Below are 17862 nucleotides of genomic sequence, written 5' to 3' on the forward strand. Positions count from 1 at the left end.
GGGAGATACCGGATGACTGGAAGAAGGCAAATGTAGTGCCCATCTTTAAAAAAGGAAAGAAGGGAACTGTAGACCTGTCACCCTTACCTCAATCCGTGGGAAAATAATGGAGAAAATCCTCAAGGAATCCATTTTGGAGCACTTGGAAAAGGGGAAAATTGATCAAAAATTAGCCAACGTGGATCCACCTGACCAATCTGATTAGCTTCTATGACGACGTAACAGGCTCTGTGGACATGGGGAAGTCAGAGGCTATGATATACCTTGACTTCAGCAAGGCTTTTGATACGGTCTCCCACAACATTCTTGTCCATAAGTTAAGGAACTATGGATTGGATCCTTGGACTATAAGATGGATAGAAAGCTGGCTTGATGGTCGGGTCCAACAGGTAGTGGTCAATGGCTCAATATCTGGATGGCAGTCAGTTTCAAATGGAGTGAGACAAGGCTCAGTTGTGGGGCCGGTGTTATTCAACATCATTATTAATGACCTGGATGAGGGACTGGGTTGCACCCTCAGCAAGTATGCAGATGACACAAAACTAGGGGGAAGAGATAGATATGTTGGAGGGTAGAGAGAGAATCCAGAGGGACCTGGATAAATTGGAGGACTGGGCCAAAAGAAATCTGATGCGGTTCAACAAGGAAAAGTGTAAAGTCCTGCACCTGGGGTGGAAGAATCTCAAGCATTGTTACAGGCTGGGGACCGACTGGCTCAGCAGTACGATGGAAAGGGACCTAGGGGTTATGGTGGATGAAAGGCTGGATATGAGTAAAGAGTGCGCCCTTGTAGCCAAGAAGGCTAACGGCATACTAGGGTGCATTAGGAGGAGCATTTCAAGCACATCTAGAGAAGTAGTTGTTCCCCTCTATTCAGCACTGGTGAGGCCACATCTGGAGTACTGTGTCCAGTTTTGGGCCCCCCAGTATAAAAAGGATGTGGATTTGCTGGAGCAGGTTCAGCGGAGGGCAACAAAAATGATTAAGGGGCTGGAGCACAAGACCTACAGGCTGAGAGATTTGGGTTTGTTTAGTTTACAGAAGAGAAGACTTAGGGGTGATTTAATAGCATCCTTCAACTTACTGAAGGGAAGCTCTAAAGAGGAGTGTGAGAAACTGTTCTCAGTGGTGTCAGATGACAGAATGAGGCGTAACGGTCTGAAGTTGAAGAGGGAGAGGTATAGGTTAGATATTAGGAAAAACTACTTCACCAGGAGGGTGGTGAAGCATTGGAATGCGTTGCCTAGAGACATGGTAGATTCTCCATCCCTTGAGGTTTTTAAATCCTGGCTGGACAAGGTCCTGGCTGGGATGACTTAGTGGGGGTTGATCCTGCTTGAAGCAGGGGGCTGGACGAGATGACCTCCTGAGGTCCCTTCCAGCCCTGTGATTCTGTGAGATTCTGCCCTCCTCCTCCTTTTCCCCAGGTGCGGTGACCCAGACACCGCCTTCAAGGAGCAAGCCCTTGCTGCTGCAATGGCCCACCTGTGTTCAGCTCCTTGGGTGCTCAGGTTGGTCTGGAGGCACAGCACCAGCTCTGGCTGGTGGGACCAGCTCGTCACAGAGCACTGGGACAACCAGCAGTGGCTCCAGAAATTCCACATGTAGAAGGCCATGTTCCTGGAGCTCTGTGTCTGACTCACCCCCACTCTCTGGAGACAAGGCACCCAACTGCAGCCCCCTGGCCCCATGGAGAAGTGGATCACCGTCGCTCTATGGAAGCTTGCCAACTGCGACAGCTACCACTCGGTGGGAAAACAGTTCAGCATGGGGAAGTCCACCACCAGGGCCCTCCTCATGCAGGTATGGCACTCTTCAGCTGCTGGTGGGGAGCGGGGGAGGCCCCGTAGGGGGTGGAAGGCACCTCTAGGGCCTGGGTCCCCTCCCTTATTCTCTGATGTGCGTGTGGTTCCCCCGCCCCCCCCATAGGTTGGAATGCCCATCAACACCATCCTTCTGCAGAGGAGCATCTGTCTGGCTGACATGGACATGGTAGTGGCCAGATTTGCTGTCCTGGGGTTCCCCAACTGACATTGGGCTAATCAATGGGACCCACATCCTCATCCATGCACTGGACCATGGCACAGTCAAGTTCCTCAACCAAAAGGGATATTTCTCCGTTGCTCTGCAGACCCCGGCTGACAACCGGGGACAGCTCCTCAATGTTTATTTTGGGTGGTTCAGCCAGGCACACAACATGTGGGTGTTCCACAACTCCAACTTGTGCTGGAGGGTGGACGCAGGCACCTTTGGCCCCCCTGCCCCACCCCCCCAGCTACCCCCTCAGGCTCTGGCTTATGAAGCTCTAAACCACGAAGCTGGACCCAAGCCAAGAACTCTTTAATGCCCAACTCAACCAGGCATGCATGCAGGCCGAGCGCACCTTTGGCTACCTAAAGGCATGCTTCAGGTGCCTACTCATCCACCTGGACATGGGGGAGCATAACGCCCCCCCCCCCAAGTTGTGGTGGTATGTTGTGCCCTCCACAACATTGTGCCGGTGAAGGGGAGGCCTTCCTCCCAGTGTTGGGGTGGATGCCAGCCACAGCAACGAGAAGCTGGGCACAGCTCTGATCTACCAAGCACACTGGGATGAGGGAGAGCTTCTCCCATGGTCCAATGACCTTCCCCAAGACACCTGCAACAGGGGCCTCAGGCCTGCATCCCTACCGTCCCCACCATGATGCTTCCTTTCGTCCTCTCCCCAATAAAGAGGAATGCAGAGGTAATGCACAAACTTATTTTACCTGAAACAAGATAAACAATTTGAAAACAAATGTTGTAATAAACTATTTACATACAGTGTGAAAAAAGTGTGTGGGGGGCTTGGGACAGGGGGCATCAACCCATGGAGGGGATGGGGGTACCACAACCCTGCAGGGGAGCAGGACCCCGAGCAGTGTTGGCCTTGGGGTCCCTGTTGGGGCCAGGAGCACAAGGAGGTATGGAGGCTGTGGTGCTGTGGCAGGGTCTGGGTCAGTGTGTTGCAGGGGAATGGCAGGTGTAGGCAAGCAAGGCCCTCATTCACTGGCAAAAATCGAGGCAGGCTGGGGGAAGACCGCTGGGAGCAGGGCAGGGGGAGCAGCAGCAGCAGCAAAGTGGGACATCAGCTGGTCTCAGGCCTGTGACAGTCACTCCCAGTCTTTGCGCAATGGCCACTCCCAGTCATCCTGCAGCCACCGTTCGAGATTGGTCAGCCTCCAGAGGGCAGCAGTGTGGGCCCTCTGGAGGTCGTCCTCTGCCAAGCAGTGTCCCCGCCAGCAGCGGGCCCACCCTCTTGGTGATGGGATGATGCCTTGCCCTGGTGCTGCCTTGCTCTAGTAGGTAGGTGGAGCTGGTTCAGCCCTTTCTTGGTGAAGATCCAGGTGTAAGGACAACATGGAGAGGAGACAGTGAGTCATTCGTGCAACGCAGCCCCTAAGGCTCTGCCCCCCACCATGTGCAGCAACCAACACCCCTGGGCCATGGGACAGGGATGTCCTGGGAGCACAGGTATATGCGACCTGCACAGCAGACCCTGCTGCACAGTGACTCCGTAGTGCTTCTGGGACTGGGCTTAGCACTGAGTGCCACCCCCATGATCTATGGGTTAACGTCCGGGGCAGGAACAGGAAGTCCAGCAACAGAGGAGTTCCTGCAGGGTGGTGGGTGAGGTGGGCACAGCCTGGCCCTCCCTGCTGCCTCCTCCTCCCCCACACGTGCAGCTCGCAGTGCTGTCCGTGGGAACAGGTGGTGATTGTAGCCTGCAGGCATGCCTGAGTGCCAGGAGCCTCACTCCTCTGTGTCTGGGGACAGACCAGTTACTGAATGGCTAGCCTGCTTCCAGATGTGGCAGGAGATGGCTGATTGTCAGGCTCACCACAAGACCTAGGGCTCATCTGGCCTCCCATGAGGCTGGCAACAGGCTGGTGCCCATGCCCAGGGGCTGCCTGTTGGGTCCAGGTGGAGCACACTGCCTTACACATGGTTCCACATGCTGCCCTGTCTGTGCCTGCCTCCCATGCCCTTGGAGGTGTGATGTGTGGAGTACTTACAGGAAGGTCCCATGAACAGCTCCAAGGAAACCCTGGAGCTATCCTAGCCAGAGGGAGTACGGTCCAGGGCAATGTCACTGGCCTTAGATCCTGTGCCCATCTCCTTCTCCTCCTGCTTGGGCCCTGGTTGCAGAAGGCCTCCTTTACGGTATCAATGCGGGGGATGTGTCATCCATCCCTAGGAGCTTGTATAGGTCCTTGTAGTTGGGGTAGATTGAGGGTCATGCCCCTGACCTCTGCCTGGCATTGCAGGCCCAGGTATAGCCCTGCCAAATCTCGCTGACTTTGGCCCACACCTGCTCCATGGTGTGGGCAGGGTGGCCCTGTGCTGCCAGGGTGGCAGCCAGCTGGGTGTACACATTGGTCTTCCTCCTCCTGGCTTTGGGATTGAGGAGGGTCTGATCCTCGCCCCATATGACAAGCAGGTCCCGGACCTTGGGCCTGGTCCAGGAGGGGGCCTGACATTTTGTGCCCTAGGTGGCTCCTGGGACACTTCTGGCTGGTTCCAGAGGACCCCTGGGGTGTCCACTGGCCTGCCTTCTGTGCACACTCGATAAAAAGGAGGGGCTGTGAGGGCGTGGTGGACTGCAGTCTGTAGTCCTACTGCTTCCATGCTCTCAGCTTCCTGCCATGGGGTTTCCAGGGCTTCATGCAGCTTTAAGAAGGGCTAGAAGCAGGGAACAGAGGGCTGATTGCTGTGGAGAGGGCACCCCCCGGGCAGCTGCCCAGCACCTTGGAGGCCTTTTCTGTCGACAGAAGGCCACCTGGAACATCCAGATGGAGGCATTCTGCCTCATGGAGGAATGGCAGAACACTGTCAACAGATGTGCTGAATTCTGTCAATTTACTGTCGACAGAACGCCTTGTCAACAAAACTCTCTAGAGTCAGCATAGCCTTACTGCTCCTTTCCTGTCTGTTTTCTTCTATTGTTCTCCTTTTGGATTCTGTGCATTTAAGTGATCTCCCATTTTTTATTATTCATTTTATCTTCTTTTATAGCTCCTAGTGCCTACTCTGTTTCAAATGGCCTTATGATGTGATCAACTCAAAAATTCACTCAGGACCAGGAGACTCAAGGATGCTGTTATAAGAGGCACAAAGATTTAAAGATAAACTTCAGTCTTCCTATTGCTCTGAAACCTCTGCTCATTTTTATGTTTAAAATAGTGTAAAACATGGTTGTAAACATAACACCACATTGGCTATGGCCTTTAAACACTGAGATAAGAAATAATATTGCTGGAGCCATGTTAAATCATATTTTACAATCTTCATTTCTGTTATGGTAAAGTCAACCAATCAAGTTATAAAGTAGGAGTATTAGCTTTTCAGATGTCTTGCATTATATTTTAAATACTTCAAACAGATAAATAGATTTTGGCTCAACTACCAAAAATACTTCTCAGTTGGAAACTAAGAAAAAAAAATCAAATTTAAATTGAAAACTTGGCTGTTGATTTAAATCATAATTAAAGTTCAGAGACTTAAAAATCATCACGATTTCAAAGTCTATCCACCCTTCCAACTTGCCATGGAATAAAGTAATCAACCAGAGAAGAATTCAAAGAACCTAATTCAAGACTTTATCACTATAAATATGCGCACACAAACTTGTGCAACTAAGATTTAGAAGTGTGCCCTGCTGGAATCTTTCTCAAGATTAAGATATGTGATCAAGCTGATCTTATGTTTCCAAACAAGCAAGAATGTCCCCACATAATCAGGCATTTCATCAAAAAATTATATCAAGATTTTACTGCAATACACTCCTACAAAAATATTGTATGCTGGATACCTGCAACACGCTGGTAGTGTAGTACTCTTTCCAAAAGAGTACTACGCTTGCATACATGAACCTAAAGTAGATTTTATGCATGATTATATTCAAAATGGAAATCTGAAGTCTTTTTAAAGATTCTCTCAGACGTACATTATAATAGCCTAAATAAGGATTACCGATTACTTACAACTGATGGGAATTAAGATAAAAGCCCTAACAATCCCTCTTTTTGGGAAATCACATATTTTACACATTTCTGATAAGACCTCTGATTCATAAGGGTCATCATGCTATATTTCTCCCCCACGCTCAATTCTGTGTCTGCCTTGTCTTCCAAGACAGAGTTCTTAGAGGCAAGGGGAAAATTCTTATTTTATTGTATATTAAGTCACATGTGTCAACTAACTGGGGAAATATTTTTAAAAAACCATGATTAACTACACAAAAATTCACCAAAAGAAGATGGATTAATTCTTCTTTTGAGGAGCTGGTCACAAACTGGACCAAAAAACACACCAGTAGCGGAACAGGAGCTCAAAGCTTTTGGACTGTAAGGTAAAGATCTTATTCAGCTGTACTCCTGGATATATTCCAAATTGTGTGTCCTTCTAGCAGTTTTTATTCTAATATTAAACTACATGCATTTTTATATACATATTTGTGTTCGTTCTAAGGCAAATACTACTTTAAGGTACCTGGATTTAGATGCATATGCAGGTTGAACCTCTCTAATCTGGCCCCTTGGGACCTGACAGATGCAGGATGAGACAATTTGCCAGACCATGGGTGCTCAGTATTGTCTAGCAGCATTATCAACACTTCCATGGCTTACAGGGCTCTTACTAGACATATAGGGGTAAAATACAGCTAAACAACAGCACAGAACACAGACACAGGACTGGTGGCTATAAACAAACTTTATGGTGCCATGGGAAAATTGGCTGCACCCATGATAAGGGGTCATCCAGCTAACTAAAATCATGCTGGTTTTTGGATGTTGCCAGACAAGAGTGTGACAGATTACAGAAGTTCAACCTGTACTGTCTATCTTGGGGAACCTATGGGGCGGGGGAATGACTGTCTGCCTTCATCCCTTTAAGAGATGACAGAAGAAGTACAAACTAAGAACGTTTCATATTGCTGAAAAAATCCCAGGGAAACAGAAGCCATAAGGTTTGGTATTACATATACATTATCTGAATTTAAAATAAAAAAAATAGAAGATATTTGTTATGAGTACTTACTGCAGATTCACAGGTTCCTCCTGCTTCTCACTTTTAATTCTAAGCTTTCTTTAAAATAGCATTTATATTTACTTTTTCCAACATCACCTATCATTGAACCACATTTCAAATAATCTACAAAAATTTTGTTCATGAGAACATTTTGTATGTTATTTCAACCAATTCATCTAAAATACCTATAGTTAGCTATAATTATAGTAGTTATGCAATTGTATCATTTGGCAATCCTGAATTTATAAACCTTCACATATGAACTTCCCCCTTGGAAACTTTAGACAGTAATCATCTTGCCCGAGAACACAAACTTATTGATTATATACATTTCAGATGCTACTTTTCTTGGAAATAATTAAACTGTAAGAAATACACTGAGTCCCCTCATGTTTTACGGTGTCCCCAGTATAAGGCTATGTCTACACTATGATATGAATTTAATTTTATAACGCTGGGTTTTATAAATTCAAATTTGAGTATCCTCATTTCCCCACCAAGTCCCCACACAAAGCTGATTTAGTAATGCCATGCTGAATCGTCAAACATCAACTGTTGCAGCAGTGCATTGTGGGAACCTATTCTACAGTTCCCTCAGCCACATAGCATTCTGAGTTTTTTCGCTGGTGCAATATGGGAAAACAATGCCATGCAAATGGTTGTGGGTATGCGATGTCATCTTCCCAAATTGCATTGCCTGCATTCCTATCCTGTTGAAAGCAAACGGCCGTTTTTCCAAAAGGAAAGAAGGAAAAGTAGAGAATCCCAGGTGAAAGAAAAGCAAATAGGCTGGCTTCAGAAGGTGGCTGAACCATGCAAACTGACTGTTCAGCTGCTTTTCCAAAGAACAATATTAGGCGCAACTTTTACCTGATCAGATAACTAGCGCGCCAGGCAGGTGACTGTCATACCCATATGCCAGAATGACTCTGTGCTCTGGGATCACCCAGGAGTCTGTGCCATCTCAACTGGTCCCTCAGCTACTTTGCCCTTGAGACCACAGTATGGTATGACCTGTCTTAAGAAACCCATTTGATCAGGAGTTTTCCAAGAGAGATGAAGACTGGAAAGAAAACATTAACAAAGATCATCAAATTAACTGAAATCTCTTGTTTTTGCAACTGTGCCCTGGGCTGCCACCCCCCCCACCCCCCAGTGTAGCTGAAGGACCAGTTGACAAGGTCCCTTCAGAAGCTTTAGAGATTTCCCTGTGGCAACAGTCAGCCTCCAAAACCTTTGCTGAATTTGCTGCACGTGGGGGGGAAAGGAGGGGAAGGGATGACAATGACACACTTTCCCCAGGCACAGCCAGCCTCTGTAATCATTACTGTGCTTGCCAGGGGGTGAGGAAAGACTTCCCCCAGCGACCACTCCCTGAAAGTTTTTGTCACAGGGGAGATTTCCTGCAGCAACAGCCAAACTCCAAAAATCTTTCCTGCCTTTAGAACCTTCACCCTCACGCAAGGCAGGACACGGTGATGTCTGGCAGCCTGGCCTGCACTGCATTACAAGCATGTGCTTTGATTGGGTTGGGGGCTAGCCACATGATGTGGTGGGGCAAGGGAAAGACCCTGATGGCACAGCTCCTGTTGGGGAGAGAGCAGGCTGTCCCTGTACAAACGTGAACCACAGAAAAAGTTTCTTGGCATCTCATACAAGCACAGCACCCGCAGCCTAGCTGCCACAGGCCTCTTAGTGCGGAATTCAAATTCGCAGGCTTCCTGTTACCTCATTCGTACACACCTGGAAAGCACTGAAGACAGAAGCAGCCAGAGCGAACCACCATGTGATCAAGCTGAACTTTTTCTTATTTTTCCAAATAAGCAAGGATGTCCCTACATATCAGGCATTTCATCAAAAAAATTACATCAGCATTTTATTAGCCTCTGGAGGCTAATGAAGTCAATGTAAAGACATGGAGTTTCCACACTCATTAACTTGAGCTTTTAAATTTGAACTTGATGCTATGCCAAGTTGCTTTCCATGGTGTTATAATATCTACTTTTGTGTGTCCTTTTAAAAAAAAAACTAAAAAGGTATTTACAGTGAAGACACAGACATCGTAAAAAAAAAAAAATCATGGAGCTAACTGCCTTAAAATTGATGTTATCATGTAGTGTTGACATAGCCTAAGTCTCCCCCTTCCCCATTACTTTGTACATCTATCACTCATTAATAGGGGACCATATTCTGATTCATACTGGTCCCAATCCACATATATGTCTTTTGCAATACAGTACTTTAAGTTGCAAATGATGGATATGCCGACTGGAAAGGATGTGAATCAGAACATGTTTGTCTACTGATAAGTGACAGCGTTTCCTCTAATGCAGGCATGTCCAACCCGCGGCCCGCATGCCGCCCTGGACAGCTAGTAATGCGGCCCCACAAGATCGTAAACTTTTAACATTATTATGTGATTATAACATTAACTATGTTATATATTTTATATGCGGCCCAAGACAATTCCTCTTCACTCAATGTGGCCCAGGCAAGCCAAAAGGTTGGACACCCATGCTCTAATGTTTTCCATCCATGGGTGCAATAAGTTTTGTTATGTGCACCAAGGCCTGTGTGGCTATGCACCACCAACAGAAACACATGCTGCCAGCTGTGGGTGCTCTGGACATTGTTAATTAGCTGGGAGGCACTTAACCCTCCCCTGGGTTGCTGCCCAAGCACTCACCCTAGAACAAACACTGGCAACAGAGTGGGATTGGGAGAAAAGAATAGCAAAGCTCTATGGCCCAAGATAGCAGAAAGGTATCTGTGGACTGAGCCCAGATGATGTTGAAAAGGTCAGAACTGGGGACATTTTAAACTGGACTTGTTTGCAAATAGTCTATGTGGGGAGTCTTCCACTGCTGGAAAATGCATCTGACTGCTTCTAGGCAGAGACTACTCATGATGACTCAAAAATGACCTGCTAGACAGTCTGCTGGCTTGTTTTGTACTGTTGGAAGTTGAGAGCCCTCAAGGTGAATTTGAATAGGCTATGCAAAATCCCCACAGACAGAGTTGTTTCCTAAAAAACCAAGACGAGTGAGCTCCTCCATGTCTTTGAAGTAAAACATAGCTGTAGTGTAAGAACAAAGAGGTTTCTTCTTCCAGTAACAGGACAAACAGGCAAGACAAATAATGCTGAGTTCTCTTATGTTGAAATGAAGGGAGTGTTTCCTCAAAGGACCAAAGACCTGAGTTCAGAGTGATGAGTTCTCCACCCTAAAGCTCAGAATCACCGAGTACTGTGGGCAGATGGAGACTTTACAGACAGTATTTAACAAGTGATTCAAATAAATTAGAACTTGAACAGGAATCATGTACACAGCATCCAGCTGAAGATGTCTTAGCAAGTACACTGAAGCCAGACATTACTATATTGGGCAAAGTTCTGTAACTTACTCAGAAAATATATGAAATTTCTTATGTTACTAGAAAAGTAGGAATATAGGAAACAATTCCAATATTTAGCACTTTTAAAGTGTTTAGTAATGAAGTTATATCGGAACAGTCATGTTCTGTTACTCCACTGTTAAGGGCAGCGATCCTACAGGATGATATCAAGTGATTTTAAAAAGGATGACTCAGTGTTGGCACAGCTCCCTGCCTCATACATAATTTCCTTTTCCTCCCCTCCCCTCAGCCAGGAAGTCTCCTAGATGCATTTACTTTCTGTAACTTGCTATGAATGTCAGGACAAATCACTTCAGAGCTATCTAGAAAACTAACATATCCCCATAAACAAAACTGTAAAAGCAAACAAGCTGTACAAAATGGAAACCAGTCATCTTTAGCTGATAAGCCAGGGTTTAATCAATGTTTTTCAAAATAAAAATAAAATTTAAGTGTATACAGTGTGCTAACACTGTTACATGCTTTAAAAATAGCTACTGAAGTCCATATAACCTTCTAAAACTAAAAAATATTGTCGTTCAGATTATAATAACCTAAAGAACATTTCACAGCTTCCAGAGGCATTCAAAAACAGTTAGATTTAGTACAGTATAAAGTGTGTGAATTCAAAAATTTTGCCAACTGACCTTTGCCACAAAATCTGAATTCTGTACAAAAAAAAAAGTTTATAAAGCTGATGACTAAAAGTCACAATACAATTTTTTCTATATATTCTCTGATTACAGCTGCTTCTAAAATCACCAGTCCTCTGCAATGTTGATACTATAGTACTTAAAAACTGAAAGGAAATTTTACCATAAATGAAATTAAAACAGACTATCAATTTAATAAGTTATTATATAAGCCCCATGCACTCATCTGAGAAGCAAATGAACAGAATGTAGATTTACTTCAACTTTAATAATCACTTATAAGTTATATTATTTATGTTTGTTCTCCTTTACAAATACAGAAAAAGGAAGTAAAGCTTTTAAAATATTAGCTACTGTCAATGCTAAAGATAACCTACATGTAGATAGGCCTTTATATTTTTGCCCGAGAGAAGAAAGGTTTCCCCAAATCCTTTCAAATGGAAGGTATTTTAAAAAATATTTTTACCTACCCGTGTGCATCAGTAGCCAAAGAAACCATGTTTATATTCTAATTCTTCTCTTTCCATATATGCTTTCATTCCCCCCCGCCCCCCCGTTTAATAAAATCATTATATTGGCTTTGATTTGAGATCACTGAAGGCACTGGGCTTTCAGGCTGCTATGCCTATGCGTTTATATTGTGCCAGCCAGCATGATGCATTGCCTCATGCTCTAGCTTCTGGCTTACTGGTCTCAGCAGAGCTACAAGCTGAGAACCCCTTTCATCATGCTGAATTCCACCCACTGATTTTGTCAGATAAGGTGGCAGAGTTTCAAGAGGTCCTCTTGACCCACGTCAGCGGAATGATGAGGTTAAGATAAGGCCCTCTTGTCAACACATCAGGCTCCAGATGTGCTTGGAGAGATGAACACTAAAGATGCTTTTACCCTCAAAGTTCCTTGGGTCTCCAGACTTTCTGATGGAAGAGCAGAGGCAGGAACTGGGACAAGGGCAGGCAGGAGGAGGCAGTAATGAGAGACAAACTAAGATCCCCATATACAACAGCAGGATGAAATCCCACTGCTCAATGTGAAGTAGAATAGCAGAAGTAATTGTAAAACTGCAGTTCCTATAATCTTGTTCATCTAGATCTTATTTATCAAACCCCCCACATTACACTTCTAAAAACTGAGTTTTTCTTTTGACCAAACACCACAAAACTATCTCAGGAAATACACTGTAGATGTAAATATAGGAAAAAAACACTTGGATGGTAACTTGCATTTCCTAGTGATTTCGATGCAAAATTCAAAAATGTTGATCTCATTCTTTGGGAGAATTTTCAGTGAAAGCAGTTTAACTTTTCCTATTAAAAAGAGAGAGAAATTCAGGTCCTAGAAAGGTTAGAAAAAAAGTTTTGAACATGTCCAGTCCCTGTGCTTTCCACCTACAGAAATTGTCAATATAGAGAAAGGAGGAGCTATTAACAGTGACAAAACAATATTTTATTTAGTCTATTGCTGCTGACACACAGAATTTCTATTTTTATTAATTTGACAAAAACTACTGTAGAGCTATATTAAAATTTACCATGCCTGAGCAACAGTGATATATAGAGTGGTATCATCAAATGAATCATATTACAAATTTCTCTAGTGAACATTTCAAAGCCATCAGAACTTCAAAGAGATAGCAATGCTGCTAAAAAAATAGCAAGTCAATCTTTTTAAAAAGTTTGTCACTTGGGTAACTTGTCAATATTGTAATGTAGCCATTCTATTTAGCAAAATCTCTCACACAGCAGTCAAACCAAATGTTGGCAAATAAAAGGTAGGTAAGAAAGCCTTTTTGTCATCTGAAAATTAAAGGCAAATACTGCTAAGCTAGTTGTGTTTTACACACATTGAAGTGTTAGTTTGAACTTAGATTCAGTTACAGTGGTCAAAATTAATGTTCAATTTGCCAGTATAAAGCATCTTTGAAAACTTGAACCCAATATTTGGCCAATTTTCTGTTTATTAATTCCATGCAATTGTGCATGTTAATTTTTAAAAGTAATACAACCATCCAAAGACACACGAGCAATTATTCAAACTGGAAGTGCCTGGATTCATTGGAGAAACTGTTAGGCAATATGAAAATTCATTTTGCATTTCAGAGATAAAATTACCAACACTATGTTAATATTTGTATTTACATATGAATAGTGCACATATCTTCATCGTTAGAAAATTCTGTGTGGGAGAGAAGAACTGTCCACCTCGAAATTTCGTTTACACTACACAAAAAAGGAGGAATATCAAAATGGTACAATGTTAAAGTTTAAAAGGTGCTGTCACTGACACTATTTAAATTGACTTCTTATATGACTAAACAAAAGGTGTCACTTTTCTTAAGAGCTTGGTTATCAACCTCTTAATAGTTAAGGGGCAGATAATGTCAGATTTATAAATTAAAACTCGGTTATATTTCATGACACATTAAACTGGATTTGTACAAACACTCAGAAGTTAGCTTTTACATTTGCAAAGTTTAAAATAAAACTTGAATTTAACCCAGAAAGTCCTACAATATGTAGTTAATGGTCAAAAGTAATTCTGAAAAAAATATTACTGCAAGTATAAGCTTAATTGGAAGGTTTCCACCACATTTTAAAACAATTATGAACTGAACACATAAAGAATTTAGAGATATCAGAAGTTTACTAGTTCATACATAGATGTATGTAATTCAGCCACAAACACCACAATCCACCTTAAGTATCATTAGAATATAACAGTTTGCACAATGCAAAACTTCCATTTAATTCTTTTAAATCAGAAACCACACTTACCTGAATAGAGCAAATACGTAGAGCCAGAAACTTGAACATGGCTAAGAAACCATGATGTTTAAATTTTCCGAGTGATCTTATGTTTAAACAAGGAAGACCAAACCCTAATGTTCTTGCTGCTACTAGCTGTTCCGGCAATTAGAAAATTTCCTGTCAGGCGAGTTGGACACTGCTAAAAAATCGCAGCCTGATAGTGGCAGGAGGAGGGGACAAGGAAAAGCTGGAAGGCAGCAGAAGTCATGTAGCTAACAGAGTAGGAGATCAACACAGGAAGCCTAGGCATACTGATAGCAACAATCTGTTGCAGATGTTATTTACTTCTGGTTCTCCTCCCCCCTCCAAAGATGAACATTTACCTTAAAAAAAAAAAAAAAAGTTATAAACATACTAACTGTTAAGTAACACAGGCATACTAATTTATTGCGTTATATTTGTATTTTGCATCAGTTTGTTTGAAGAGCTAATGAGGACTATTTTAAAACTTACAATAAATCATTTTTAGGTTCCTTTCCACAAGTAAAATGCATGCAAAAGGACTGGAGAAGAAACTTCAACCACATGAGGAGGCCCAAGTGCAAAGCTCTCTGTATTACGTTGCTACGCCTACACTAGCATTGAGGGCAAGGCGGTGCAGCCCAGACCCTGAGAGGGGACAGCGCAGGGCCATCTGCTGCTGCCACCAGGGTGGGGAGGAGATGGCAGGGGACCCTGCCCACACCGTGGCCCTGCAGGACATCACTGGAGTGCTGTGGAAGTGGCTCGCCATGGAGCAGTGGACCTGGGACCACCTGGCGGCCAACCTGGATGCCCTGACCCAGGCTGTGACTGTCCACCTGGCCCAGGCCGCCACCCCCTCCCACACGCAGCCTCCTGCACCCCTCACCATCCCCTCATCACCCTCCTGCCTCCCCCCATTCCAGTCCCAGTCACCCCCCTCGAACTCGACCTTGCTGCCTTGGTCCAAACCCACCTCCCCTCAGCTGGCCTTGTGCAGCCATCCAGGGCTGGCCATGAGGAGGCTGCACACCCCACTTCCCCCATTCTGACCCTAGTGAGACCACAGAGGCCGCGCCCCAGCCCCAACGGGGGCCCCCAAACATGGGGGGATAGGGACAGGCATCCCTATCATTGACCCCATTGAGGGGCAAGGCCCCCCATCCTGGCCCTCCCAGGGCTTGCAGGCTGCCTGCCCACATGGCTTGGGCCACAACAGCCCTGTATATAGTTTGCAGTTGCTCCACCTGACTGTATATCGCTCCCCCTAGCACCTCCATTTGCAGTTCCCCCCCCCCAACTGTACATGGTTCCCACGAGCAGGCAGAGGCATAGACCGTTGTACAGTACCAGTAAACAGTTTATTGTTCTGTTTAACCCTGCGTCCCCTGTGCAGGTGTGTGTGGGTCACTGTGACCCCAGGGAAAGGCCTGGCACAGGGCTTCCTGCACCCGCATCCTGTCCTGCTGGGCCTGGTGGCACGGGGCTGCTCTTACCTGTGCCCTGCCTCGGCAGCCCACCCCTGCACGAATAGCTTGTGTTTTGCCTCCACAAAGTTGTGTGGGGTGCAGCAGGCCCCAGCCACCAACGGGACATGGTGGAGGCCAATCTCCAGCCTGGTGAGGAGGCATCTAAAGCGCCCCTTCAAGCAGCCAAATGCCGGCTCAACTGTGTTGTGGGCCCATGTCAACTGCTAGTTAAAAATGTCTTTGGTAGACTGTGTCCCCCCTGGATATGGCCACATGAGCCAGGCCTGCAGGGGGTAGGCTGTGTCCACCACAACGCAGGGCAGCATCATGGTGTCCCCGCCAGGGAGCTCCCGCTGGGGGATGAAGCTCCCCTCGGCCATCCAGCGGCCAAGCCCCGAATTCCAGAACACCATGGCGTCATGGGCAGAGCCGGACTATCCCAGGTAGACGTCCTGGAACCATCCATTGGCATCCACGAGTGCCTGCAAGACCACAAAGTGGTATCCCTTCCAATTCACACAGACCTTCCCGCTGTGCTCTGTGGCCCAGATGGCAATTTGTGTGCCAGCAAGCACCCCGAAGCACTTCGGGAACCCCAACTCGTCAAAGCCCCAGATGGCATCGTCCAGGTCCTAATGCAGATCAGCTGCCGCAGGACCACCTTGTTGATGGCCCAGATGCCCTGAAGAGTGTGTGGGGTGAACACACTCATGACTGCAACGTGCCCACCCGTCCCCGTCCCCTACAGGACATGCCTCCCCGGGGCAAATAGGGCATGCCCCCTGTGTACCCACCTGCCTGTCCCCAGTTCACGATGGTGCCCCTTGCTAGGGAGCCCCTTCCCCCTGCATGCAGTGGGGGTGTGACTTGGGCATGGCTTACTTCTTTGAGGATAGACCTGACGGTGGCCCTGCCCACCTCGAACTGGTGCCAGACAGATTGGTGACTGTCCAGGGTGGCCAGTTTCCACAGGAGATTGCCACCCTTCTCTGGAGCAGGAGTGCCGGCCTCATGTGGGTGTCATGATGCTGGAGGGCTGGGCAAGCCAGTGGCACAAGTCCAGGAAAGCTCCCTTGGTCATCCTGAAATTCTGTAGCCACTGGTCGTTGTCTCAGTCCTCCAGCACCAGACGGTCTCACCAGTCACTGCTTGGAGGGAAGCCCCACAAGCGGCGGATGGCCGGGGGGCCAAGTGGGGGCATCATACCCTCAAGTCAGCCTCCAGGAGGGTAGTCACCCTATCGGCCACCCAGAGCCGCTGGAGTACCACAGTCAGCACCGTGGTCAGTGCACTGGCCACGGCCTCAGTATCGTGGAGGGGAGCTGATCGGGGTCCATGGGAGCCCAAGGTGCCTCCTCCACTCACTCTCCACCTGCCTGGGGACAGCTAGCTGATCCTCAGCGTGTGCAAGCCAAGGCTCTGCGGGAAGTGTGGTGGGGAGGGGAGCCTTTAAAGGGGCTCATGGTCCCAGAAGGACTCGCCCACCATGCAACCCTGCTCGCTGCATTTCCTGGCCTGTACTTTCAAAAGGGTGCCCTGGAATGTGCGGACCCTCTCTTCTGAGAAAGCAGTGGGGCCTTTCGAATGGGTGGGTCAGACCTTCACTCCCCATTTGCCAATGTGGATGCTCCTTTTCGAAAGGCCGTCTTTCGACATTTAGTTTGGAAAGCTGTCCTTTTGAAAGGGCACTGTAGTGTAGATGCAGCCCATGAAGTATTCCAGTGCAAGTTGAAACATTTGGTCCGTAAATGCGTGACATAACTTTTCTCTTCTGTTGCTTGACGAAAATTTCCACTTGGCCTGTTAGAATAATCTCGAAAGCATGTCACCTTTGGAAAGTCACCTCACCTCTCTGTGAAACTAAAGTGTTTTATGACCCGCTCTGAAATCTGTGCAAAGAGCAGCAAAAAAAAAATCAGGTATTTAAAGCACTCTTCACAAAACTGACATCTTTGATGGCCAAACTCAACAAGTCACGTAGGTCATCTGGATAGGTTTTAGCTGCCAGTGCTTGTCTGTATATGACACACTGGGTTGTGGTTACGACTGGATTTGTCTCTTTATTGGTAAATCCAGAGGGAGAGCCACGCACCACTGGAGCACCGTCTGTGCATATACCAATCAGTCTTCCCAACAAAATCTATTTTCTTCAAAAAGTCAGAAATCATTTTCATAACATCAGAAGCCTTTGATGTGGTTGTCAATTCCTTCAAAAAATGCAGTTTTCACAATTCCTTTGTTAGTGAATAAAACGTAGGCAAGCAACTAGCAGCGTTGTGCTACATCAATGGTATCGGCGCAGTGAATTGTAAAAAACGGAGAAGCCAACACTGCTTCCACAACCTGAAGTTTAAGAGCTTTCGCCAGGTCATTGGTGCCATATTTCATGGAACTGTCAGAAAGCAAAATTTCCGATAGTTTCTTGCTTTTCACACCAAACACAACATCAGCTGCGTTCAACAAGCAAGGCTTCACAAAAGTTTCTCCAATTAGGTGCGCTTTCTTGGCTTTAGCAGTGATAGTTCATAA

General features: G+C 46.0%; 1 protein-coding gene across 5 annotated transcripts in view; it reads right to left on the reverse strand.

The window, feature by feature from the left end:
• Positions 1 to 17862, reverse strand: part of RPS6KA3 (ribosomal protein S6 kinase A3) — a 127174-nt gene that overhangs the window by 84765 nt on the left and 24547 nt on the right. Inside the window, exon 3 of one of the 5 annotated variants that reach the window (XM_074994085.1) lies at positions 13871 to 14226. The exons of 3 other annotated variants lie outside the window; for them this stretch is intronic. In XM_074994085.1, the coding sequence (XP_074850186.1) occupies positions 13871 to 13909 (39 nt within the window). In that variant the 5' untranslated portion in view covers positions 13910 to 14226. Of the gene's footprint in view, positions 1 to 12303; positions 12404 to 13870; positions 14227 to 17862 lie in introns of those variants that run through there. One more of the 5 variants, XM_074994093.1, reaches the window with a different exon arrangement.

This window comes from Carettochelys insculpta, chromosome 1 (genome assembly GCF_033958435.1).
Source record: "Carettochelys insculpta isolate YL-2023 chromosome 1, ASM3395843v1, whole genome shotgun sequence".
In the NCBI taxonomy this organism is placed as follows: domain Eukaryota; kingdom Metazoa; phylum Chordata; order Testudines; family Carettochelyidae; genus Carettochelys; species Carettochelys insculpta.